The sequence below is a fragment of the Talpa occidentalis genome, unplaced genomic scaffold (genome assembly GCF_014898055.3).
Source record: "Talpa occidentalis isolate TD23 unplaced genomic scaffold, MPIMG_talOcc4v2.1 talOcc4.7, whole genome shotgun sequence".
NCBI lineage: Eukaryota > Metazoa > Chordata > Mammalia > Eulipotyphla > Talpidae > Talpa > Talpa occidentalis.
The window spans coordinates 24992661-25020388 of record NW_023605083.1 but is presented as its reverse complement, the minus strand read 5'-3'; the positions used below and the strand labels follow the sequence as shown (position 1 = coordinate 25020388).

The 27728-nt window shown below is 38.6% G+C and overlaps 1 protein-coding gene and 1 long non-coding RNA gene across 8 annotated transcripts in view; one reads left to right on the top strand and one right to left on the bottom strand.

Moving 5' to 3' along the window:
- Positions 1 to 27728, bottom strand: part of LOC119230583 (uncharacterized) — a 230447-nt gene that overhangs the window by 138079 nt on the left and 64640 nt on the right. For 3 of the 7 annotated variants that reach the window (XR_008549579.1, XR_008549574.1, XR_008549576.1), the window contains exons 1-2: positions 22425 to 22644; positions 18035 to 18189 (exon numbers count right to left, since the gene is read on the bottom strand). The exons of 3 other annotated variants lie outside the window; for them this stretch is intronic. This is a non-coding gene — a long non-coding RNA (uncharacterized LOC119230583). Of the gene's footprint in view, positions 1 to 18034; positions 18190 to 22424; positions 22645 to 27728 lie in introns of those variants that run through there. One more of the 7 variants, XR_008549575.1, reaches the window with a different exon arrangement.
- LOC119230582 (ribosomal biogenesis factor-like) lies at positions 14962 to 15364 on the top strand. Its single transcript, XM_037491853.2, has one exon. The coding sequence runs from the start codon at positions 14999 to 15001 to the stop codon at positions 15299 to 15301; it is 303 nt and encodes a 100-aa protein (XP_037347750.1). The 5' UTR covers positions 14962 to 14998; the 3' UTR covers positions 15302 to 15364.

Genomic DNA, 27728 nt, shown 5'->3' with positions numbered 1-27728 from the left:
ACTGCTTCTAGCATCCTGCAACAGTGATCACAGTGGGGGTGGTCTAGTGGCGATTTTCACATCCTTCATTCTTATCACATTTAATAAATAGGAATTCTGGCCTCTCTGGTGGTACAGGGGTTAAAGTCTCAGTGCTATCAAACTATCACCAACCACTATGCATGAGTTTGATCCCAGCCAGGTTGCTAACCCACATGGCACAGCAGACCTCTCCTGTCTCATCTGCTGCTCCCCTCAGCAGTGTATTTCAGTAGATCCACCTGTTCTGCTCCCCACTTTGTCTTTGGTGAATCCTCTCACTCACTGCATCTCTGGCCTACATCCCAGTTCTTCTATGCATAAATAAATAATAAATCTTAAAAAAAAGAAAAAGAAAACCAGAATTCTACTGCACTTCTCTGCCATATAAAGTCCACCCTCATTATTCACACTGTATTATTGAGAATTCACCTACTTGCTAAATTTTATTTGTAACCCCCAAATCAATATTCATGGCACTTTCTTGGTCATTCATGGACATTCGTGAAGCAGTGAAATGTTTGTGTCACCCAAAGTACACATCCCAGCTGACAGCAAATAAGGCAATGCTCCACATTCTCATTTCATCTCTCACTGAATGTGTCCTTTTCTCGATCTATTTGGTGCAGCATTTTTTCAAATTTCCTGTCTTTTGTTGGTCATTTCGCCATTTAAAATGTCTCCCAAGTGTAGTGCTAAAGTGCTGTCTTATGTTCCTAAGTGCAAGAAAGCAGAGATGTATCTTACAGAGAAAATAAATATGTTAGATGAGCTTCGTTAAAGCATGAATGATAGTGCTCCTGGCTGAGTTCAATGTCAACGAATCAACAAAATGTATTAAATAAGGTGTCTTTAAACAGAAACACAATTAAAACTAGGTTATGTATTGATCAACTGATAAAAAACTTTTGCCAGCGGCTTGGAGGAACCTAAATCCACATTTCCCTTAAGAGCAATGGTGAGGGTACTGTCTGAGTCACAGCAACTTTATAGAACATAACTACTATCATTAATAAGAATCAACCATATCTATTTTACTAAAAACTTATTTGTGTCACTATGAACTCATGCATATTTATATTATTTTATGGGATACAACTTAATACTGTCACTATCTATTTGTTGCTCAAGTTATTATCACAACCATCTTGATGGGGCAGTCAATACCAGTATCACCAATAATAACACATAGTGACATCACGAATGGTGGATACTGATGCCCTGAGAAGGATGAATGATGCTCTGATGCTCTTGTTGGGTACATGTGATCTCAGTCCAATCATGGGAAGGTCCTAGACTCAACCAAAGTGAGTAACATGTAGAAAAATAATTGATAAATACTATTTGGGAGTGTTGAGGTCATGAAACACAAGGAAAGACTGAGGAAATGTGGCAGACTTCAGGAGATGGATAGAATTAACAACTAAATGCAATGGTATCTTTAACTGGATCTCAAGAACAAAAGCAAAAAGATATCAGTTGAAGACTTCAAAGTGAAGTTCAAATGCAGTCTTCAGTTTAGTTTATAGTACTATACCAATGTTAATTTCCTGGTTAGGATAATTAAACTATGGTATGTAAGACATTAACAGTGGGGAATGCTGGGACAGGGACATAAAGAAACTTTCCCTACTATTCTTGCAATTCTTCTGGAAACCTGAAAGTAGTTTAAAAATTTAGTTATAATCTTGCAGGGGTTAAAGGAGAACAGGAGACAACTCCATTTCAGAGATGATGAATATAGGAAGTTTTCAATCTTCCAGGTGGTTTTTCTAAAACCAAAAATCTCTGAAGAATAGTGGAATAAATAAATGCTTTCTAATTTAAGATATTAATGGAAGATCTGGCTGTTCAGAGGAGGGAGATTTCACTTCCAGTTGTTGACCGTGGGCAAGCCATAAATTCAGTTCCTCATCCATAAAATTAAGGAGTGAATAATCTTTGCTTCTATCTAATATCTGTTATAGCATAAAATTTTATTATTTTAAATTAACCTTGTTATTCAGCATTTGAATCAGGTATTACAAGAATGCCCTTTAGGATGCTTATTTATTCTGCTTTCTTAGTAATAAGCAGTAGTGTTGACATTTCACAGGAAAGCCAGAAATCAAATGATAATAGCCTAAAGAAATTCTACAGGAGTGCCCCCTGAAGCTTATTTATAAAACAATTTATACATTCACAAACAATATAAACATATCTAAAGAATTAAGGATTATGCAGCCTTTTAAAATGCATTTGTCACTGAACCATCATGTGGGAAATATGTAGAATATTACATTAACACTTTAAACATGCAGAATAAACATGTAGAATAAACATTAAATATGTAGAATATTACATTAACACTTTACCACACAAATATTTTTAGACAGAAATGAGTTAGAACTTCTAATTATACTCTTTTGTACACTATTTTAGAAAATATAAATCATTGATAGAAGAAAATAAGCATTAGCTACTGCTAAAATGTAACATTCAGAATAAACAATAAATATTTACATACTTTTAATCTGATTAGGGAAATCATGATTTTTGTCAGATGTCACTAAGTCTGCTGAGAACTTAAATTTCTGTCCATTTCATGGTTAATACACTGGGGAAACAGTAAGAGAATGGAATGAGAAAGAAACGAGTGGATTTAGTATCCATGAGTGTGTACTCTCTATACCAGGCTGGCTGAGGGAGAAAGTGGATGCAGAAGTTCAATGTGACTCCTTTATGGGGCAATGAGATGATTTCTCCACCTCTCTATCTCACATGACAAGTTCATCAGTTCATTTAGAATCGTAAAGAAGAAATGAGAAATAAGGAAAACAGCAAGAATGGAGTTTGGTTTATGGCATTTCACATGGGTAAAAACTCCCACCCTATTTTATGGAAGGCAAGGAAGACACTCTTAAGAAATTTAAGTCATGTATTTTGAACCATCATCAATACACACTATTGTTTGAATATAATATTCCATTATGTTTTTAAAAATTAATTTGTTAGTTATCGATAAATTAAATTTAAATAATGAAATCTGATATTAATGGAGCAAAATGGTGACCAGATATCAGAGCATTTATAATAGGGGCCCTTATTTGCTTGTGTTTTCATCTTTTATTAATGAAGTAATTGTACTTCAAAGGGTTATAATGAAGATTAAATTAAATAATATACCCAAAATATTTGGCATAGTGTCTAGTACAGAGTAAGCAACTATAAATATGAACTAATATTGTGATGTAACTTTTTAATTGTGTACAAGTATATGTGTACTTCATATGTGAATAAAAAACAGAAACATGTAGTCCCTCTTGCTTCATTTTTGTACCTCAAAATAAGCCATCACAAAAACAAAGGAATCCTTAGAATGGGAGAAGATATTTTTACATCACAACTCTAAAGAGGGGTTCATGTCCAAAGCATATAGAGTACTTATACAATTCAACAATAAAAAAAACAACAGATAACCCAATACAAAGTGGGCAGAAAACTTAAATAGACACCTTTCTAAAGAAGACATTCAGAGGGCCTAGAGACAGATGACAAATTGTGCAACATCACATGTGAGAAATGCAAATCAACAACACAATGAGATATTACCTCACTCTAGGAGAATGTCCTGTATCAAAAAGAATGGAAACAACAAATGTTGGCAAGGTTATGGGGAAAAGGAGTACTCATCCACTGTTGGGTACAATTTGGTGCAGCCTCTTTGGAAAACGGTATGGAGATCCCTTAAACAAACATGGAAATCCAATGTGATCCAGGGATACCCTGGTATGAAAATGCTAATATGAGAAAATTTATATACTCCCATATTCACAGCAGCACCACCCACAATTGCCAAGGCATGGAACCAACCTCAATGCCCATGAACAGATGAAGGATAAAAAATTGTGGAATATGTATCAATGAAATACTACTCAGCTAGCTGAAAAGATGAAATGCTGCCTTTCAAGACAAAACAGGTGCACATTAAGGTTGAATATGCTAAATGAAATAAGTTAGAATGTGAAAGACAAATATCAGATGGTTTCACTTATCTGTGGAGTATAAATAACAAAAAAAGTACTGGCAGAGAACAGCAAAAATAATTCTTAGAGTGATAACTATACTGGTTACCAGAGGAAATGGGGGCGGGAGGAAGGGCTGGACACAGGAGTTGAGTGGAGCATGAGTGAACCATGTGCACATGTGGAGGAAAAAATGCAATCCCCAAGTGATAAAGACATGTAAATGGCTGACAAATTAATTTAAAATATTTATAAAAATAGAAAGGAAAGACAGAAAGCAAAATATTAAGTGATTATCTCTGAAAGGTAGGACTAAGGGTGATTATATCTTCCTTTTAGTAAAAAGAAAACAATCTTCCTACAATGGACAAGTATTTTTTTCTAAAATCAAACAACATATATTGTTTTAAAACCCAAGACAGACAATAATGGCAAATTCACATGTATCTTCTTTTATATCCTATTATAATACAAAGACTATTATAATGGTCTTTTATGACTATTTCTGATCCAAGAAAATAGATGGGTATAGACAGTCCTTTTCACTTGATCCAAGTGAGGCTGGGTTTGCAAGGAGTCTTTAAGGACAGGAATGAAAAATGATGAAATTGATGGGGGAGGGTGGAAGCAAAGGATGGAGGTCTAAGAGAGGGCTCGAGTACATTTCTCACAAGCCAGAGAGTGGGCCATCGAGCACCCAGAGCAGCATTTTGTGCAAAAAGTATCCATGAGATTTTTAAAAATCTGGATATATTAAAAAGAAAATATAATTACAGTTTACTGTGGTGAATGAATCTTGCCATGCTGCTGAGCAACATGGCCCCTTCTTGATGGCCCCTTTCCAGTCATGTTCATAGGTTAGTGATTATTTGTATATCATCTTGAAATTTTGTGAAGAGGTTTCTGACAGCAATAAGGATCCAAACAATCAACAGATTAGACAAGGAACTTTGTATTCACACTTTCAATACTAAGCAAGCTTCCAGTTTATTCTTTATGACTGCTATTGCTATTGCTACCCAAACAATTGCAAAACTAACCACTCATGGAAAGAACTGCCAATGACCTCACATAACCCCCAAGGTAGACTGGGGAGCAAGCTCCACTGCCCTTCTCTTAGATTATGAACTTCCTTTTACAAATATGGTGCTACTGACACACACCACTCATTACTGGGATGATATTTTCCAGTTGTGCTAAGATGGTTACACTTACTCAACCACAAGTTCTACTACTCAGTTTTCCCAAGGGACCAATTTGTCACTGATGACCATGGTAGAAGGAACAGCCAGGGGCTGGAGGAGGGAAGCAAGCTGACACTCTGGAGTAGGGATTGGATCCATGACTTGGTTTCACTGACTCTATGAACTAGATGACTGCCCATCCGGTCAGAGGAGGGTAAAGGTTAGGGAGAGGCAGTTAAAAAGCATGATCTGATTGTCTATAAACAGAACCAAAGCCACAATTTAATTCTACTGACTTCTATTTTTATGAATGGCTACAGGCTATTTACTGGTAAATTACTAAATGAATTATTAAGGGTTACTAAGTGTGCTATTATAAACTAAACTTAAATTACCAGAGTTTACTAAGGATTTATTCTATATCTGCATAAAATGGCTTAGTGCCAGGGAAACCTTGCCAATGTTCAAAGGTTCTCACTGGGCATGCCCCAGAGAGAGAAAGAAATCCTGCTAATATTTAGGATACTTGGGGAGTAGCTTCACTAACCAGTGACTTAAGTTGGTCAGGCTTTTAATTACTGGTAATTTTCCTTGTTAATATCAATTATTTTTAGTTTAACATCTTCATTATAAATTAGCTTGTTGTGGTTGTTTGGGTAAGAACAGCTACTGCCTGAGTTTCTAATTATTCTAGGACTTCTGCTGAGATCTTTATATGCTCACTTACTGCTCTTCATATCTGAGGCAGGTATTACTGTTTTCCTTATTTTACAGATGAGGAAACTAAGGCACAGAATGGCTAAGATTACATATCTGGAAACTAATGAGCTAGAATTCAAAGTCAAGAATCTTTACTCTAGATTGTACGTCAGCAAACCTCCTTTGTAAGGGCCAGATGGTAAATATCTTGGCCTTTGCAGGCCAGAAGGTCTCTACTCAGCTATGCTACTGTAGCCTGAAGGCAGCCATAGAGACTACATAACCATAGGAGTGCAGCTCTGTTTCAATAAAACTTTATGAAAATTTTCCAGGAAGAAAGTAGGATTTGGCTGTGAGCTAAACAGTTTGCTTACCCCTGTTCTAGAACCCTCATTGTTCACTATTATGCTGTTAACATTTGCCTTCTTAGCTTCCAGTAAAGCACATATGCAGAGCAGGAGACTGAATGATGTGAATAGCTATTAGTAATCATCTATGCATTACTGATAAAGACAATATAAAATACATGCTTCTATAGCAGTACACTCAGTAATGATGGAAGAGAATTTTACTTGCTTTTTTCTAATTACAACATGTGATCAAGATAAGCATAGGTCTGATTTGTTAAGTTCATATGGTTATATTCTAGGATGTAAAATTTATACATAAGCTCATCAGTTGATGTTAGAGTAAGCATATGATCCACATATTTTTTCCTGGCCTCATTACATCAAGTGATCTGCTTAGAAAACAAAGTAGGGAGGCCCAGGCATCTTTTGATCCACTTTGGATGCTATAATCCAAAATGTTTGAGAGTCAGCACTCCAAATGACCAAGGGAAGCTTTACAGGCCCAGTCACATCTGGGTGGAGATCCTGAATGGCAGCATTTGGGAGTTAAAGGCACTTTATTATACTCAGCCACAGTCTAACACACTGAGTCCTGAAGAGTCTGAAGTCTGACCCCTTAAAATTCATATGCTGAAACCCAAGCCCTCAGTATAAGTGGATTTGGAGATAAGGGGGTAACAAAATTTCGATGAGGCCATAATCTGCGAGGCAAGGTGTTTTGTAAGAAGAGGAAGAGCCACCAGGGCGCCCTCTCTCTGTAATGGCACAGAGAAAGGCCATGTGAGGACACAGTGAGAGGAAGCTATCTTATAAGCCAGGAAAGAGGGCCCTCCTCAGACACCAACCTCCGGCACCTGCATCACAGATGTCCAGTATCCAGAACTGTGAGAAAAAAAGTCTGATGCTGATGCCATCCAGAGCTCATATAAAAGTTTATATGAAAGATATTCAGTCATTCATTGTATATTCACTAGTTGTTGAGATTATGTAAACATACACACACACTTATACACCCAAAAATTATTTCATACCATGAATTCAATATTGCCTATATGTAACTAATCATAACAGTATAAAAATACCTTGGGGGGGACTTATATGTATATTTGGGAGATATGTTATTCAACCTGCAGATAATGCTTGGTAATACTTTGTTTCACAGACAACAGTTAAAGTAACTCCACTGACACCACTGGCATCCTTGGTCCTCCAGGAAGGGATCATCTATTTCTAGCCCCTTTAAGTCTGACTAAATTTACACTACCCCTGGCTCAGCTTCTCTCCCACAGCTGCCCCCTGACTGAGGTAGGGCACTACCTCAGAATGAAATGTGTCAGTTACAGCTTGAGAAATGATCTAATCTCAGGGTCCCAAGAGCCAGACAGATTTCCTGCCAGTGAAGCATCAAGGCAGCGTGGGACTGAAAACTGACCTGTTCGCTATATGGCTTATCACACATCATCTTATTTGCCCGAAAAAGAAGCTGAAAAAGAAAAAGCACCAGCATCTCCTTCATCTTAACTTTCTGTGTCTCTGTGGCACTTTCAATTGTGAGAGCTTACGTAATATTGTGCAGACCTGGGCTTTTTTCCATTGGGCTCATCATCAGTATTACCTGAGGAGCTTTCAAAACTTCAGATAACAAGCTCCATCCTGAGCATCGCTGAGTGGCAGGGATTTGAGAATTTGCATTTTCGTCCTGTACCCCCTGGCAGTTCTGATGCAGCTATTTTGGCTTGTTCTCAAGTTTGTATTTGACAACTATATTAAAGGAATATAACCAATGGCCTGAATTAACAGCCACTTCCTATCCTTGCCCTTTGCCCCTTAACTTTGTAGTACCCTACCACTCTGTATTCGCCCAAGTCACTTGCTTGTCCAACAGAATTTTAGCAAACAATGCAGGCAGAAACTTGAAAAAGTATTTGCTTAAACATTTCCATTTCTTCTCTTCAGACCCTGCCAATGCAGTGAGGATATCCTAGGCTGGACAGCTGAAAGAATATGAGAGGCACATGGAATAAAGCTGCGTCATCCAAGTCAAGGCTAAGCATTCTTAGCACCATACAAGTGGATTCCCACAGAAATACTTTGGGCATTGTTTAAGAGGAATTGGTATCTGACCTGCTCCAGTTTTGTTCCAGAGGGTAGAGTTGCTTTTAAGGAATGAGAGGGACTGGGAATAAATTCAACCAATGAGTGGTCAACTTTTAGAAGTATCCAAAGATGGAGTTGCCTGCCTTCTGAAGCACTGACTCAAACCCCAAGACTGAAAGCTTTCGAAGAGAGATGAATAGGAGGTTTAGACAAATTTTTGACTGCCAGTTACCTTCACAGAGAGTCTTACTCAGTACCATGATGGAGAAATCAGATAACTTCTTTTAGTTAAAAGTACTATGATGGTTAATTTTATGTATCAACTTGGCTAGAGCATGGTGCCCAGTTGTTTGGTCAAACACCGTCTTAAATGCTGCTGAGAAAGGTATTTTATAGATATGAGTTACACAATTAGTGGACCTGAGCTAAAGCAGATTATTCCATAATATTGGTGGGTCTTGCCAATTGAAGGCCTTAAGCAGAAAGACTGAAGTGTCTCATAGAAGAACAGCTCAACTTCAAGACCAAAACATAGAAACCCTGCCTGAGCTTTCAATCTCCTGACCAGCCTTGCAGATTTTGTACTTGTAGTCCCATAATTCCATAATCACATGAGCCAATTCTTTAAAATCTCTCCCTCCCTTTCCCCCTATTGTCCTCTTCTCCCTTCCTTCCTCAGAGAACCCTAAGTAGATACATATTTGTGTAGTAGATATTAAACCTAATTTATATGTTATTACAATCCTAGGTTAAAAATACCCTCTAAAAAATTCTACTCTGACTTCTTCCTAATACTTGCCTTGGGCAAATCAAAGTGTTAGTTTTCCCATATTTCTTGTTTGGTTCCTCTGAGGAATCTTGTGGGCAGTCAGCTGAGAATAAGAGCTCATAATTGCATTACAGAGATAGCCAGGAGGTGACATTTCTAATATTCCCTTTTAAGAGGGGCCGATTTTATGAGTCACCTTGGGTAGCATAGTGATTTTGCAGCTGTGTAATGTTTGTGAGGAACTGACAGTCCCTTATGAGCCACAGTGACCCAACTTGGCAGGCCCCAGCACCTATTTATGGTCTGAAATACAGGGGAAGAGGTCACAGGAGGTGGTGCTCTCTTCTGGAATTGAGTCACAGAGATGATAACACTCCAGGTCAGAGTTAACACAAAGTCTGATTTACTACATCATGTTGTCTGAATGACTTCCTGGGAACCTAACTGAATTATTACAAATCCTGTGTTGATACCCAATACTTAGTCACTTAGGAAAAGAGGGAAAAAAATAGAGAAGAGCAATAAAAAGGATGATTTTAAAATAGGAGAAATGCATATGAAAATGCATTTCATATGCACTTGGCATAATGAAAATGCCAAGTGCCATCCAGTGATGGTGGACAGAGACTTAGAGCCATCACTCTCCTAGGTGAGGTGCCCTGCCCCGTGTTCCCCACGACACCTCACACCACTGCAATAGCCACCTGTGACTGGTCGCTTGAGGGCAGTTTTTGTACCAAATATTCTCTCTCTTTTTTTTTAAAGATTTATTTATTTATTTTATACAAGAACCAGGGTACAGGCCAGATGTGTGGGAGGGTGAGAGGATTCACCAGAGACAGAGTGGGGAACAGAACAGGCAGACTACAGCCAGACTGACGAAGAAGTACACTGCTGAGGGGAGCAATGGACACGACAGGAGAGGTCTGCCACGCCATGTGGGACCCTCGTTGGCTGGCCGGGATCAAACTGGTGCTGCAGAGGCTGCGGACAGCTTCATAGCGTGGCACTCAGCTGCCTGTGCCTCCAGGGTTGGCCCTACCAAATATTCTTATATTTTCTGCATTTTGTTCAGTGCCTGGTATATAGTAGGAAATTTGGGGTTTATTGAATGAATGAAGTAGCAGAGACATAAAGCATTTAACATGCATGTAGTTAAGAGCAAGCAGTCAGGATTATTTCTCATGCTACCATTGAGTTTAGTAAACTCAGCATGATCTAGCACCTGAACTCTTTAGGGCTGGAGTCTTTTCTCTGCATATGTGTGTTTGTATTACTTTGCGAGGACTGCCACATAGCAGGGGGCCACAGAATGAGTCACTTATACAATAGCAATGCATTTTCTTATGGTTCTGGCAGCTAGAAATCTGAGATCAGAGTGTTTGCAGGGCTGCTTTCTTTGGAGAGCTCTCTCTGGTTTGCAGATGGCCATCTTCTCCCTTTGTGTTCACATGGGTTTCCCTCTGCGCCTGCCTGTGTCCTAAGCATCTCTTCTAATAGAGTCACTTGTCCTCAGCACCCCACCCAGTGAGCTCATCACAGTTAATTACAACTTAAAGGCCCTGACTCCAAATGCAATCACATTCTGAGCTGCAAGGAATCAGAACTTCAACATACGATTTCGGGAGGACACAAATATGTAAATGTATACATACATCCCTAAGATATTCATAATATATACAATATATTTTCCCTGAATTAATGTCTTTACAATTACTTGACCTTCATATCTTCTCTCTTGTTGCATAGATCTCCCAATTAAGTGTGAAGGAGATGAACTACAGGAATGCTTTTTGTATTTTTCTCCTAATTGACAATTAAATCACCTTCAGACTAATCCAAAAGAATCCATTTCTTTTTCATCTGTTTCAAAATTTTTATTTCCCTTCCTGGAAACTGCAAGAAACAGGGAGACATGAGTTTAGAAGTAGCCAGAGAGAAGTCAGTGCATCCTGAGGCGCTTGGGAAGTGGCCGGATCTTCTCTTTGTACATTGCCAACATATGACACATTACCTGGCATATAATAAGTGTTCCAAAAATATGGTAAAATGATGTACGCAGGAAAAAGAACCTCACGCTAGGTTGCTGTTTTCAAGTTCCTGATTCACATTTGCTTAAGCAATAGCCCCATATGCTGACTCACGCTAAACCTGTTGTGCTCTTACTTTTTAATAATCCACATATAACCACACATTTCCTGGAGTTTCAAAAGACTTGTGTTTGTGGTTGTTTAAGTTAAAACAGAGAGCTAGTGGTCTTTTGCATTTCATTTGCATATAAACAAAACTAAATAGCATCACCCTGTGAGACCATCAGCATCGTCCATGTCCATACAGAGACAATCTCCTGAAACATACAGCAGCACCTCTCCTAGACCCCTCTTGGCTTCCCATTGCTGGGGCAGTGTACTCAACAGGCACACACCTGCAGGGCAGCCTGTCCGCTGCTGACCTTGCCTTTGCCCTGTCTAGGAGGCAAGTATGGGATAGTCTTCAGGTTAATCACCTTATTATCTACCACCAGTCAGGCATCCCTCTGATGGTCCAGGAATCCATCAATAAGACTACTGTGGAAATTTCTGAAAAGTTGGGCCTCCCTGGTGGTGCAGCCGGTTGAGTGCAGCGCTGTGAAGCTGTCCACAGCCTCTGCAGCGCGGGTTCATTGCTGGCCAGGGAGATTCCCACATGGCGTGGCAGACCTCTCCTGTCGTGCCCATTGCTCCCCTCAGCAGTGTATTTCAGCTGTCTGTCTGTGCTGCTCCCCGCTTTGTCTCTGGTGAATCCTCTTACCCTCCTGCGCCTCTGGCCTGTACCCCAGCTCTTGTATAAAAATAAATAAATCTTTAAAAAAAAGAGAGATTTCTGAAAATGTAATGCCTAACAGTTTGTGTCTTGGACCTGTAACAGGTTATTTGACTCTGATACTTGAATGAATGATTCTGATTAATTTCCTATTTTCTGGCTCTGGACCCCAAACTACATATGTTCCAGTTCCTGCTACAGTTATCTGCAAGGAGGAGGCTGGGGTGGAAATAAGTAATAACTGCTGAAACCCAATGACTAATCTGCAAGTTTTGACCTATTAATCCAAAACAGAATGCCAAAAAAACAGGAAACTAAATTCCATATCCTCCACAGTGAGGAGTCTTGATTGATAGCTATGTGGCTACAACTTAGTTTCTTAAGAGATTTCATTACCAGCTGTAAAATCAGTATTTACCTAATGACTGCATCCTGCCATTGAAATCACTGGCCAAGTCCTAGAATGCCACCTCCCCCACACCCACTCACACTGCTGTGCATCCCACTTCACTCTATAATGTTAAAAGTATGATACAGTAGACACTGCAGCGTCATGGGGAAAAAATTCAAAACACACCTCGATAGTAGTTACATTCTCTGAGCAAGTTTCTGAGCCTGCTTTTTCAGTTCATTTTAAAATCAGGATGCAGCACCAAACCCCTAAAAGAAGTGTTGTGAGAATTCAATAAGATAAGGAATCATTCCAATGACTAGAAAACAAATATTTGCTGAGGGCATACCTGGAGCCAGGTACTGTTTCGTGATCTGGAGATATTAGCTGCTAACAAACCCTGGTGGAGCTTATATTTTCATTGGGGGAGAAGAATGAAAAAAATAGTAAATAAATGAACAGGACAGGAAGAGATGGGGAAATAACACTATAGGGACAGAAGACTCTTATTTAGAGAGGGTGTCAAGGAAAGTTTCTCCAATGAGAAGACAGTGTTTAGACCTGAAACAAGGGAGTGAGGCACGCACACATCCCAGGGAGAGAACAGCCCTCCCCACACCCAGGGTACAACAGGTGCAGAAGCCCTTAGGCAGGAAGTGGCCTTGTGTTGCAGGAAGCATACAGAGGCCAATGTTAGTGAAGCAGAGTAAACTAGGGGGTGACGGTAGAAGATGAGGTCAAGTAAGTAGATTCTATCAAATAGGACCTCAGATCCAATGAATGAGCATTTGGATTTTGTTCTCTTATTGGAAACAGCTGAATGGTTTGAGCAGAGGAGAGTGTGATAAGGGATCGCTCTGGCTGCTAGGTTGAAAAAGACCAATAAACAAGACAGGAAGTAGGGAGACTGGTTAGGAGACCATGGCATTGTCTAGGTAAGTAAGAGTAAAGGTCTATGTAACTAGAGGAGGTGGGAAGAAGTAGGTAGAATCAGGATAGTTTTAGGTGGAGCCACTAGGATTTGCTATTAGGTTCAACATGGAAACAAGATGAAGTACCGGTAGTGTTATTCAGTACATATTGATTTGGGAGGACAGTAAGACCTCACTTAACATCCTCAATAGGTTCTTGGAAACCGCTGCTTTTAGTGAAATGATATATCACAGGTCATCGCTGAATAACATCATTTCAATCAATATCATTTTCTTATGATGGCAAGTAGGAAAAAATCCTGACCTATGCTGAGGTGAACAAAACCGATTGATTAATTGACGCTGCTTTCATTATATATTGTTTCACTTAAGATCCCAGCATCCAAAACCCACATTATGTGAGGACTTACTGTATAACAAAACAGGTCCTTGAATAATTTCTTTCAATGTAAGCCAGGATTTCTTTTCTCATCAACAGTATAACAAAATAACGATGGATGAAACAGCATCATTCAAGGACCTATCGAGGCATCATACTCAAGAACACGAATCTGAGAGTAAGATTACACCTGGGCATAAAGTATAAAATCAGGACATAATGGCTCCTACGCCAGGTCTGCCGTGTCACCTTCACAAAACAGCCTGGTAACACCGCCAGCAGGGTGAGCCCAGACCCCAAAGGCTTACTATAGTTAAAGAAGGGTTGTGTTAAGTCAAACAGCAGTGTCTCAGTTATGAAAATATATATGAAGAGAGAATCACTGTAGGCAGAATTTGATTCTGCCTTTCCAAACATCATCCAGAATGTGGGAGCCTTTGCCAAGAGATGTCAATTATCCTGATCCCATTGGCAAAGTCATCTTTATTGTAGGGCTTGTTATTGGGAATCACAGCCAACTGACTTTAAGTATCCTAGACTTTTGGCAAGATAAGCCTCATTGTGGAGATGAATGCCGACTGCTTGGTAAGTACAACAGGCAGTTAAAGGGGAAATCTGGCTATTGTGATCCCAGCAGTCTAGCACATGGCTATTAAGAACCTAGAGGGCACTAAGGCCAAAAGGACAGACAAATCAGGAAAGAACTGTGGTCAAACACAAGTCCTCTTTCTTACTGAACTCCCAGTCTATATCATTATCTTTAAATTACAGGGCAATAAGACTTGTCATTCATGGATATGCTCAGACAAGGCAGCACTTTTGATAAATTTTTTTCAACCTTGGGGACAGGTAGTGAAGAACATGATGGATGGTTTTCAACGACCAAAATATCAACACCAAATTTTGTTAGCTCTTGAATAATTCAGCTTCAAAGAAAATTGTTCTTTGAAAATGGTATCCTACTGACTGACCCTAAAAAACACTTATCAAGTGTTTGAATGCATGAGATTTACCAGGTCTTGGAAAACAAACTGTTCCACATAAATGAATATTTCACATGACTGATTGCAACACACGGGCTCACCAATTTTTTAAGCACATTGACAAAAATAATTCTAAAACAGATTACGCTCTTCCCTGTCCCCTTCAATAGAGAGCACAGAAGATACTTCACCCCTTTTCTTAATGAATCAGACTATCGTCCTGGATATTAATAATAATGATACTCTCAGGAAACAACAACACCTCACAGAGTGGCCTGTCCCTGAACTCAATGATGTCTCTTAAAAATAAAATGTTAGCCTATATCCTGGGTGTGCAGATGGCATCTCCTGGAACTTGAGCGGCCGCACGAGGCTACCCAAGGTCTGACAATGGCCAAGAACAAACTAAGAGGACCTAAGTCCAGGAATGTATTTCACATAGCCAGCCAGAAAAACTTTAGGGCTAAAAACAAAGCAAAACCAGTTATGACTAATCTGAAGAAGATAAACATTGTGAATAATGAAAAAGTTAATAGAGTGAATAAAGCTTTTGTAGATATACAAAAGGAACTTCTACATTTCTCAAAAGGCCTTTCTCTTGAACCTCTGCAGAAACAGCTGACTCCTCAGCAGTGTCATGAAAATGGACCAGTTAATGTTGATGAAGCTACAAGATTAATGGCTCAGTTGTAATACACTGATGATGCATCAAATTCCCAAAAAAACCCAAACAAATAAATTAAATGTTTTATACAAAAAATAAAATAAATAAAATGTTAGAATAATTTTTCCCTGATCCTCCCTATCAAGGATCAATTTTCTCTTTTGCCTGCTGCTGGTATATCTGACTTTAGCATGGTGCTATGGCATGGACTTAAGTTTGTACCATTAACATTCACATGTTGAAACCTTATCCCTGAATATGATCCAAATATAACTGGAGATGGGAGCTTTTGGGAGGTGAGCAGGTTTAGGTACTAGGGCCTAGGTCCCTTGTGCTGGTATTAGTGTCCTTGTAAGAGAAGACAACCAGGAAGTGCTTGCTCTTTCTCGGTCCTCATGTGCTCATGAGAAGGTGGCTGTCTGCGAGCCAGAAGAGGCTAGAAAAGGAGAATAGGTTGGCACCTTTATGCTGGACTTCTCAGCTTCCAGAATCATGAGGAATAAATGTCTTGTTGAAGTCACACACTCTGGTATTTTGTCATGCAGGCTGAGCTGACTACGATACAGGGCAATGACATCTCTATTTCTGATTCACTGCTTCTAATCTGCCGTGAACTGCGAGATCATTTTTTGCTCAAAATAAAAGTTTGAGCGTGATCCAAGGGTGTTATTTCATTTATTTTGACTGCTCAAGTGTTTCATTGTATACTTCAGCTTTAAGGTTTAATTTCAGAAGTTTGGTATTAACATTTGTTTTCCAGGCTTCTAATAATTGAAAATTGGTTAACAAAGTAAAAAATAAAGACTGCAATTTGGGGGTGTGTGTGTATGTGTGTGTTAATTTAAGAAGGGAAAAAAATTTTCAACTGGCCTCACATCTGTTTAAGAGAAGACTTAAATTCAACGAGACAAGAAAGAGTTCCCTTTGAGAAATCAGGATGATATGTTCTTTCTGATTATCAGCATTTTGGGTGTGAATGGTTGAATGACTTTGTAGGGCTGGGGTGGGGGTGAGGTGGAGAAGCAAACAGAAAATGTGTATGCTAGCACTTATTTTGTCTTCAGGGATACAACTGAGATGACATTTTTAGATGTTTGGAAGTTTGAGAGTATTGGGGGGCAAAGGAGGACTGCTGCTAATGAAACTTCTGGAATAATAAAAGTAATTAGCATTCAGTTCATGTCAAACATATTTTACTGTGGCTGCGTGACAACATAAACATAAACAACAAAAGACTACTATCCCGGAGTAAATAATGTGGCTTATCACCACACTTGGGTACATAAAGCTAAATTCTAACAGGGAGATCCCTAAGCTGTTTCTTCGAGGATTTTTAGCAGATGATTTAACAATGAGTTAACAAAATGCTTAACAAAATGGGGTCAGGAATACCTGATGAGGAGTCCGCTTAAGAGATGAAATTTTAAGATTATCAACTGCTAATAAGATCCACAGGGGAGGGGGGCTGCAGAGGAATGCACACTGCAATGACTTGTTATTTTGAGTACATTTCATGCCATGTATATATTATGAGGACTTCAGGATGTAAGATAGGACAGGAAACAGAGCTTAGCTAAAAAGCAAATAAAGAGACCATTTACTTATTTCAACTTCCACCTTTGGAGCAGAGCCAAGCATGTCATGTGGGTAACGTGTACAATGAATACAAATATTCTATGGGCCAGGTGCCAGAATTTTAGGAGTGGCAATTGAAAAATAAAAAATGAAGAAAAGCCAGAAAGAAAGTGATGTGAGTCTCCCAAGTTCTGAGCACAAGTTCCCACGTGGAAATGCAAGTAGGTGCCCCCCGACCCCTCTCCCCCAGCAAAGGTTAAAGCCTGGCCAGCCAGAAGAGTTCAGATGTTGCAGGACAGCTAACAGTGTTTGTGCAAGAGACAACTATATTTGTAAGACAGTTTACCAAGCACTTTCACCTAAATAATTGCAACAATCTCCTAAGAGATTGCCTTTCTCTTCCTAATGTATAGGTGAAAAAGGCAAAACTCAAGAAGGAAATTTCTTCACCATAATATCAAACAGCCAAAAAAGATCAAGATTCCTCTAACTCAGATGTGACTCCAAATTCAATGTTATTTCCACAAACTGCATGAAGACAACTTAAATCTACACCAAACAGAGAGGCTTGCTGATCCCCCTGCCTTGGGTGGGAGCATATGATAAAAACAAGCTAAGAGTAACAGTCCACACTCAAGTCATTGGTTTCACACTATACTTTCCATTTTCTGACTTATTTCAGATACCTCAAATCACCCAAAATTAAAGTGACATCTTGACTTACAAAGAGCATCTTGCATGCACCCATAATGAACCTTACTCACTGAAAAAAGATGTATTTGCTCTAAGGCTTTTAGACTATCGTTTATTGCTATGGTTTCAATCGGTTGTCTGTTGGTAGCACCAGCAATGACAGAGCTTGTTTGCAGTGAATGACAGGACAATTTCTAGTGAAGCTCAAGTCTATGGACTAGTAAGACCAAACATACAAAATGAGACTGAAAATACCATCTTATCAATTTTAAAAGGTTTTTCAAAGATTTAAAATATTCAAACCATGCACAAGAATCACCAAGTTATTCATAGATGCCATCAGTTTGACTAGATAATTTCAAAAGCTATTTTTCCATGAAGGTTGAACAGGAATTTTGTTTTCCAGAAACTTCATGTCTCAACTCTTTGATCCTACATTCCACCTACAATGTTTACTATTTCATACTGCCACACTCCCTTAGAGCCATCCTTACCTTGACAAAAGTTCATGAAGATTCCAGGGATTTCTCCCTTGCTTGAGTCACTCTGGCTTTCTTGTGTAAATCATTAAGGTTGACCCTCAACCCTTGGTCATCTGACATTTCTTCATGTATAGCTGTCTTTTAGCCTTGTCAAGATCTTACTTCCCCTGAGGACAAGGACAGTGCATTACATATTTCATACTACACTAAAGCCCTAGAGTCAGAGGAAGTAATTGCCCCAGTCATTAAAATAATGGGAATTATTACATTGTGGGAATTTAGCAGAGTTGATTACACAGTATATAAGGATTGAGATGGAAAGTGGAATAAGGCATCTACAAGTTAGCCACAGTAGGAAGTCTCTACTGCTCTTAGAGGTGGATAAGACCACAGGAAGCAGTGTGTTACCCCAGACCAAAGCCAAAATCTCCCGGGAAGACGCGTAACCATGCAACAGACAGCCTCACTACCAGAGACAAACACAGAAGCAATGACAGAGGTCAGAAAACCCTAACTTCTCTGCCAGACTCAACCTTCAGTGCCTCCTTTTGGTCACATCGGAAGTCAAAGATTGAGAGACCATGATTCAAATCAGAGAACAAAGGAGTAAGGGATGGACCTTAGAGGGAAAATGCAATTTACAGAAAATAAATTCTTACTGGCAAATACAGAAATCAGTTAATCCATATGCAATGAATTATCATATACAATTCATTTTTCCCTTTTAAAATGATTAGTATAAAAGATTGCAGAATGACACATTGTTTGAGAGATGTGTTGAATATGGTTTTTGTTCTAGTAATAGTAGACCTAGAGATTTGGACCAGACCACCTGCTGAGGATAGCTAAGGTACACACACACGTACACATGCACACACAAACATGAACAACCCCGTACAGATATATATTCTCCTTGGCGGCATGGGAGAGTTAACACTATAGTAAAGGAATGATGTTTGGATTTCCCCTCTGGCAGCATTTGCCAATTCAAAATGTTGAGCAGTATTTTGGTTGTGTCCTGAGAAGAAAGTCACAAATGTAGTCCTGTAGTTGTAAGAGCTTAGGCCACGGACCCTAACAGTTTGAACCAAAAGTAAACTAATTCTTGCAGTAACTTTAGCTCAGCTTTGAATCATTTTTAACCATGAATTGGATTAAGTTGATGCCAGATGCAAGAAGTACAGGCATGTAGAAAAAACAAAAAAAACAGAAACGTCCCTACAGACAGAAATTATCGAAGATGTGATTTTTCAACACAGCTTCCAAAACACAATAAAATAATAAGATAAGTACAAGGGATAGCAGAATAAACGGACAATCAAAGTAGCTGCATGGACTACCCAGACATTAACTTTTTAGGAGTGAATTTTAAAATAACTATGGTCAACAGAGAGAGATGAGGACTATGGGTACCTTGGTGGTACATGTGGTGTGGTCACACACATCTCAAGGGGTGTGACACTATTATTTCTGAATCATATATAGCATTGTAAAACAATGTTACCTCTATTTTAAAAATAAGTAACTATGATTGCTTAATGTTGATAATTGTTGAAACTGGGTGATATACTCTTGTGGGCGCATATACCTTTTCCTCTACTTTATTACACATTGTCCATTTTTCATAATAAAAAAAAAGTCTACGAATCAATCTGAAGAGATCATAGCTGACTTCTTTGCTGCCAGCACACTAGAACACAGTGAATACCCTGCCCAGGGAAACACTGAATCACCTCTCTGACCCTCACCAGAGCTTATATGTCATGAATAGCACTGAAATGTAGCAAATATAGAAAAAAGCCAAACTCACTCTTTCAAGGAAAGAAAAAGCCTGATTGTGAATTCAGCATAGAATAGAAATTATTTATTTATGAATATATCAGATTAAGAACTAAGAAAGTCTAGAATTGAAAGAAGCAATAACCAAAATTAAAATCTCAGTGAATCAGTTTAGAACAATCGATGCATAGCTGAAGGGAAACTTAATAAACTAGCACCAGCAGCCATGTAAGAAAGGAATATTGAAATTCAAGTATAAAAAGACAAAAAGTTGGAAAGTATTCTTAAAATAGGACAAGAGGGTAAGGAAAACAATGTGAAGCTCAAGCATTCTTCTGGAACCGTAAAGAGACCAAAGCAATAGTTGAAGAGGCAACAACAGAGAATATTCTAAAATGATGAAAAACAGCAAATTTGGATTCAAGAAGTCCTATGACCTCCAGTAGGAAAAATAAATAAAAGCTCATTTAGGTTAAACTGCTGAAATACAAATACAAAGAGAAAATTTTAAAATCCAACTAGATTAAAAAGAAAATTGTTATCATAGAAGGAATGTAGCCGCAGTCATCTTTGCAAAACAAATATGAAAGCTGAATGATTTCTTCAGTGGTTCCCTTTAGGAGGATGAAGGTAGGGTTGGGAGGAGACATGAAGGGACTTCTGTGGGTGCTGACTGGATATTCATTTCATGATGAAGCATTCAAAATATATGTATATATATATATATGTAAAGCCATATTTCTGTTTAGTTATATATATTTATACATCTTGTGAAAGTTCACAAGTTTAAAAATTAGACAATGGTGGAAAAAATTCTAGTTATTACATAAGCATATAATCACTGTCATACTGCTGGCTCTATTTGAAAGCAAATTTTATTATACAATAAAATTTTAGACCACAGAAGAAAGGGCTGAATATTTGAGAACAAAAGTTTTATGAGTCCCTGATATGTAAGTAAAACTAGCCTCATCTCATATTTCTTACTTGTGATCCTAAAGAAACTTTGCCTAAGAAATAAACAAAACTTATGCTAATCACAGATATTGATATCATTGTGATCAGGATGCTTCTACAGTGCTTGGCTGAAATTTTAAAGTCATTTCCCTCCAAACCCTCAACTACATACCATCCACTGCTTTTTTTAAATTATGTTTATCAAAATTGAAATAACGATAAATAAAAGGGAAGGATTAGGTTCTTAATAACAATAAACAAAAGGGAAGGATTACGTTCTTAAAAATGACCCATCATTACTTGTGCTATTTTAGATAACTGACTTATATCTATAGTAAAATTCGAACACTGTCAAAATCACAGGGTTGGGGATGGATGAATGCCTTTCACGCCATGGTGCTCAGGCTGCATCCAGGCTGCCTGCCATACTCCCCAGGGTTGCCAGGAAAACATGAAGAACTGCACATGGTAAGAGTTTTAATTGATGAGTACCTGACCATTACAGCAATTTCCATTTCCAGAAGCATCCCAGCTGACATTGTTATAGAGTAACATAACTAAAAAGAGTGGGACTAATTGGAGCAATTAATTAAAAACACACAATTAGCTTCCACGGCAGAGATTTTTTTTACTTCTTATACTCATCACTTGAGGCCTGTGAGGGTTTTATTGAGCCTTACCACACTGGGGTCTGTCTGTGCTGATAATTAGAAAGCTGAGAAAGGAAAAGACAAGTAGAGCTCACAGCCTGACTAGATGATGGAGTTTGGCCAGTTTCCTCCATGGCAAGACTGGGATCCTGAATAACACAGGGTAGTTTCTAAATGAGAGACCCTGCAATGGAGAAATCTAATTCTTTTTCCAGTGTGTCTGTGGAAAAATGAGGTAACTATTTCTTGTCAACTGCTTCTTAAAAATAAGGACAAAAGGGCCTCCCCGGTGGCACAGCGGTTGAGCGCTGGGCTGCTAGGCTGCCCGCAGCCTCTGAGGCCCCAGATCGATCCCCAGCCTCCAGCGAGGGGCCCACATGGCGCACAGACCTCTCCTGCCGCGCCCGCTGCTCCCCTCAGCAGTGTACTTTGTTAGTCTGCCTGTTCTGCTCCCTGCTCTGGCTCTGGTGAATTCTCTCACCCTCCTGCACTTCTGACTGTACCCAATGCTTGTATAAATAAATAAATAAATCTTTAAAAAAAAATATGGAGAATACTTAACCATGAGCATAGTGTTGGCAAGAAAGAACAATGTCCAGCCTGAATTTGGTGTATTTCAAGGTCTGTAGCTGGTTTCTAGAATGACATATGATTTATCTGGTTCCACCTCTGAGTGATAAGAAGAAATCAGAATGTCTTGGGAAAGACATGAGGAGTCAAGAGCTCATATCATCACCTCATAGTTAGGAGCCCCAGCTCTCACCTCGAAACACACAGAGAATATACTGACAAGCCCGGGGTGTAGGATCAACCACAAAAATCCCTTCAATATTATTTAAAATCAAGGTGTCAAAGTGAAGCTTGCACCCAGTTATGTTATCTGTCCATAAAGGAAGTAGGAAGTAAATGAATCAAAAGTAAAGATTCTTATTAGGAACAGCCTTCTCTGGGAAAGGGCAGGCATGATCTGCCAATATTAGTCAATGCTATTATATGTCAGTCTGCAAAGAACCTACCTGGAGGTTTTCCCTTGCAACTTTTTCCTGGACACTTTGCTCAGAAATAACATTTTATGCACAGGTGCTCTTCCTCCTGTGACCAACCTCTGATCTGACCAGATGGAGCTAGAATCACAGTGACAAGGTTATATAAACACAACACTCCAGTGAGCAAGTCATATGAGTCAGGATGCAAAGGAAGATCTTTTTCATAGCTGACTTCATGGCCAGGTAGATGTTATAGCTGAAAAAGATGAATTTGGTGATTCTTGATTACAAATAAACCAAGGCTTTGTTTCAGCACTTTAGTTCAAGTCCAGAATTTTTAAGGCCCTGTTTCTTTATTATTCTTCCACAGACTTAAGACAACTGAAGTACTGTGGCAAAATACTGATAGATTCTACAAATTCTTACATGTTTGGTAGAAAAAAAAAATAGTGAGTCACTGGAAAACAATACAAACACTTATAAAAAATCTCTTAACTATGGGTCTCCCCAGTGGTGCAGCAGGTTGAGCGCAGTGCTGTGAAGCTGCCCACAGCCTCTGCAGCATGGGTTTGATTCCCGGCTGGCCAGGGAGATACCCACATGGCGCAACAGACCTCTTCTGTCTTGCCCGCTGCTCCCCTCAGCAGTGTATTTCAGTCAATCTGCATGTTCTGCTCCCCACTCTGTCTCTGGTGAATCCTCTCACCCTCCCGTGCCTCTGGCCTGTTCCCCAGTTCTTGTGTGTATAAATAAATAGATCTTTAAAAAAAAAATCTCTTAGCTGAAAATTTCAAATAGAAAGGCCTATGAGAAGTATATATAAATTTGCCTTTATTTCCCACCGGATTCAACACTTACTGTAGTAATGACTGTAAAATTGCTCTATTCTCTATAATTTCAAACACATTTGCATTTTCTTGGCCATTCTCTACTTAAATGCACATAAATCATATCTACTTGTGTTCAGTAAATATGTATGTCACACACTGATCAAAAATTTATGATGCTTCAGTGATTAATACAAAATGCCAAAAGATTTTTAATTGCTTTTTATACCCAAGACTTCAAGCTTGCTCTAACAAAACCAATTAAGGCACTGGCATAACATTTAGTAGCACAGACTAAATAGAAGTAACTCCAATTATATTTATTACTGAAACTGTTTCAATCACAAAGGGTGAGGGAAATCATGCCAAGATTGGAGTAGTGTAGATGTATTTAGAGCAAGACGTATCAATATCCTGCCTTAAGTATCAGCTTCCTACCTCACCAGGATTGGAAAAAAACAAAAATCCAAAAGAAATAATGGCAGTCAAGGAAGCAAACAACTATCATTTTTGTGTTTATCGGCCCAAAATCAAAGGTGAAAGTTTGGGGAAGTTGGTTTAGATAGTAGCTCCCTGGTGTTTTTTCTATTTGAATTAAACTTAAATTGCTTTGGAGTGAAGCAAGCTGACCTACCAACACAGGTAGAAAACATTCAGAGACAGACAACAAGCGGCAGTGGCTTTCCCCAATTCTGAGCACAAGTTCCTACGAGTCCTGACCACTGACCAAAAGAGAAGAGAAAAAAGGGAGAGAGATAACAAGATCTGGGCCATGTCCCATTGGCCTTTGTGATTTGGCTTTTCTATGGAAGAAATAGCAAACACCCAGCTACAATCAATAGCTAAGTGTGATATTGACTAATATTTGGGTGAGCGGGATTGCTTTCAGCTGACTGTAACAAAATAATCCATCCAAATTCACAATGTCTGTTTTTTCTCCTGAAAGAAGCGTGGAGTCAGGCAATAGTTAGCCTAAGTTTAGCGGTTCAAAGAGAGTACAACCTGTGTCACTACTCTTCTCTTGGTCTATCTCTTAGGGCTGTTACCTAATGGTTACAACACAGTCAACAAAATCCAGGCATCCCCTCTGAAATCTATGCTACATGTACGAGAAAGGGCTCCAGTACTGATGTACCTTTATTCAGAAAATGAAACTGTCCCCCAGAGGCATCAGCACAACTTTGTTTACCTGCGACTGGACAAAACTGTGTCTTATGGCCACTGCTGGCTACTAGAGACTATAGGGAAGTATTTGGCATGTAAGAAAGGGAGGTCTCCACCTTCTTAGGAAACAGTGAGGTGTGGGGCCCGGGGACAAGAGAAAAATAAGGAAATACCCTTACAGGAGATCACCGAAATATCTGACTTCAGATTTTGAGGTAAGATTACTAGAAGTGAGAAGGAAACAGCCCCTTCATATACTTCCCACACATTGGAAAATATTTAATATTTCACTGAAGGGTAGAATATACTACTTCAGCTTACTGTAACAGGGTGCATGAAAAAAGCCTGCCAGGATCAACAATCAAAGCAGGACCCAGAACCTGTCTGGAACATCACAAAAGTTGACAGGTCTATTTATAGGGCTCCTTTAGTATTTTTATCAGGCTTCCTTATAGTCTGCTGTAGTATATTTATCTAGCAAACAAAAAGAAGATGGAGAAATAGTGTTACAGTAAGATACAGAAAAAACACTTGCATTGACCACGTATGGCCTGGTGTTAAAAATGCCAAAATAAATGAAATATTTGGTAAATAATTGAACAGTGATGAGAAAAGCTAGATAATTTAAATTTACTACTTCTTAAAGATGCATATAAATATAAAATTAGAGATGAAAGGGGAAATGTAATAAAGGTACTGCAAAACTTTTCTAAAAATTGGTGAGATCACAGGGCTGTGAAGGAGAAATATTATTTTGGTGCAGGAATGGTCTTTCCCCCCCCCCAGGAACATGAAAATCAACTTGAGCCAAAATATTTTGGTCAGAATCATAATTTTACAGTATTTTTTTTAGCTAGTGAGGCAATCATATATTATTTAGATTCCTATGTGCTTTGATAACAAAGGGTTTTGAAGTGTTTTTCATCTACTAAATTAGAAAAGGTTAAAGTAAACTTTTAAACTTAAAAGAAGCCCTGGCCTCACAACTCCACAGAAATTCTGGTTTAATTAATTTGGGACAGAGCTGAGGCATAGGTTTGATTGGTTTGTTTATATAAAGCTCCTGCGCTGACTCCCATGTGAAGCCAAAGTTGAGAGCAATTTGATCAAAAATATAATATTCAGTTGCATTGAGGGTACAAAAAATAGAGAGCTCACCTAAACTTTAATGAGTGAAAATTAGTATCATCTGCCTCAAAATGAATTTGGCAATATGTAGATGCCTAAACAAATTGATTCTCTTTCAAAGAATATATCCTAAAGAAACAGGCAGAGAATCCAAGATTAATATACTGAAATGTTCGCTGCAACTTTAGTTATTGGCAATATCCAATGGTGTACAATGAAATACCTTGACACATTTGTGCTAAAACATTTTCAAAGAAAAATTTCAAGAATGAGACACCACTAATGAAATTTTATATATAGGATAAAATTACATATGATATGATCTAAATTATGTAAAAAAAAGTAAAATATTAAAATCCTCAAGGTATGATTACAATATGAATGTGTACATATATTTTATAAGACACTTTTCTATATTTTTTCAAGTAATTTAAGTCCACAGATTAATTTTTGTCAGAAAATAATTCCCAAAGTCTTGGGTTGTAGTATTTGCATAACCTCCATTTGTTTGGAAAATCCTAGTTTGATTTTTATATTAACTGAACTTAAGAACTTCTATATTGAAGAAAAACCTAGGTTTTCACTAAATAATCAAACAAGTCACAGAAGTATAAAAATACTTTTTGTAAGTAAAATTATGGGTGCCCCAGTGGTGGGAGGGGGTGTGTGGTAGCATAGCACTGAGAAGGTGTGAGTCCATCCCTCTAAATCATATACAGGTACAAAAATAATTTAAATAAAAAATTAAAATAAAGTAAAAAATTAAATATAACACAATAAAAAAGTCTTCTACAGTTCCTTTATCAAATTAATTCATTTCTATGAAAAATATGGTTTACTCTTCAAGTATATTTTTAAAGGAATACAACCACACCAAGTCAATATCTATCAAGATTATCTTATTTTCTATATTATTGTTGTCAAAGGATAAATTTAACCAGAACTGTTTCTCAATATGGTAAGTATAGCTATTCCTTTGTAAAGATGTTCCCCCAGTCCTGGATACTTCCTTGTCTTTCTTTCCTTTTGTACATTTCTCTTTGTAGCCATGAGCACTTCCCCCCAAAGGAGAGGTAGTCCATTGCCCCTCTGAACTATAATATTTACACTTGCAATATTTAATTTTACTTCTTGGAAGCTCTAGCTGAGCTAGCACACTGCAGCACTGGCTTCCAATTTTATATTCCCCAGGGAAACAGCTGGCTTAATGTCACGGTTATTGAGTTAATTGGTGTTTTGATGACTTGGGGTAATGACTTGTATAACCCCCTAATTTAAACCATTTCAGAAAATGTGCACAAGCTCTGTTGGGTATGGACAAGAGTCTTGTATGAGTCATTATGCTACAGAGAAGATGACTGTCGCCACGTTGGCTGAGAGGATAGAAAGAGAACCTAAAATGATGCTGTAGGGTGAGGAACCTTGTCTACTTGCTTATAGGCCATGAGTAAGGAAATTGACTCTTTTTCAATGGTTTGGGGAGCCAGGTGTGAGCTGCTGTTCAAGTCATGAGGCTTGAACATGCTAGAGGTAAGGAGCAGACAGTAAGCACCAGACACACAGGCAACTATTACAACCTGTATGGATCAGGTTCAACATAATTAGTGATTGGAAGAAGCCAAGCTAAGAGCTGGTATGGTTATAGAGTCTATGTTTGTTAAGGGCAAAGAAAAAGGGCTTTAGATTGTATCCTAGGTAGACCCAGCAAAGGAATGAGCTCAGCAAAACTTCTAAAATGTGCAGTTGGTTATTGGGTATTTCTCACCTACTCTACACATATTGATGTTGAAGCTTCTCCCCAGCACCAATACTAGGTCCTGATTTGCTTCCAAACAACTGCCAGCCAATTTCCACGAACTCTAACACAGCAAAGGGGTGGATTGACAGGCAGCAGCCAAAGCAAGAACCCTCCTCGAGTCCATTTACATTTTGGAAAGTGAGGACAGGGGGATGTGGAGAAGTCCAGGAAAAAAAATAAGTCCATAGTCCTGCCTGCCTGTCCATAGCAGCTAATGGGAAGAGGAGGTCTAAGGCAGCTCCATTTCCCTGTCATCATCCTACGGGCTCTACTAGAACTAAAGGGACCTTAAAGATCACTTGAGACTCACTTAATTTAAAAAAAAAATCAAGACATTGTGTCTTCTCTAAGATGTCTCTACTCATCTAAACACTGAAGTTTACTCCAAATGCACTTCAATTCTGCAAGCACCCCAGA

Coding starts and splice junctions, on each gene's coding strand:
- LOC119230582 (XM_037491853.2), top strand. CDS start 14,999: ATGGCCAAGAACAAACTAAGAGGACCTAAGTCCAGGAATGTATTTCAC.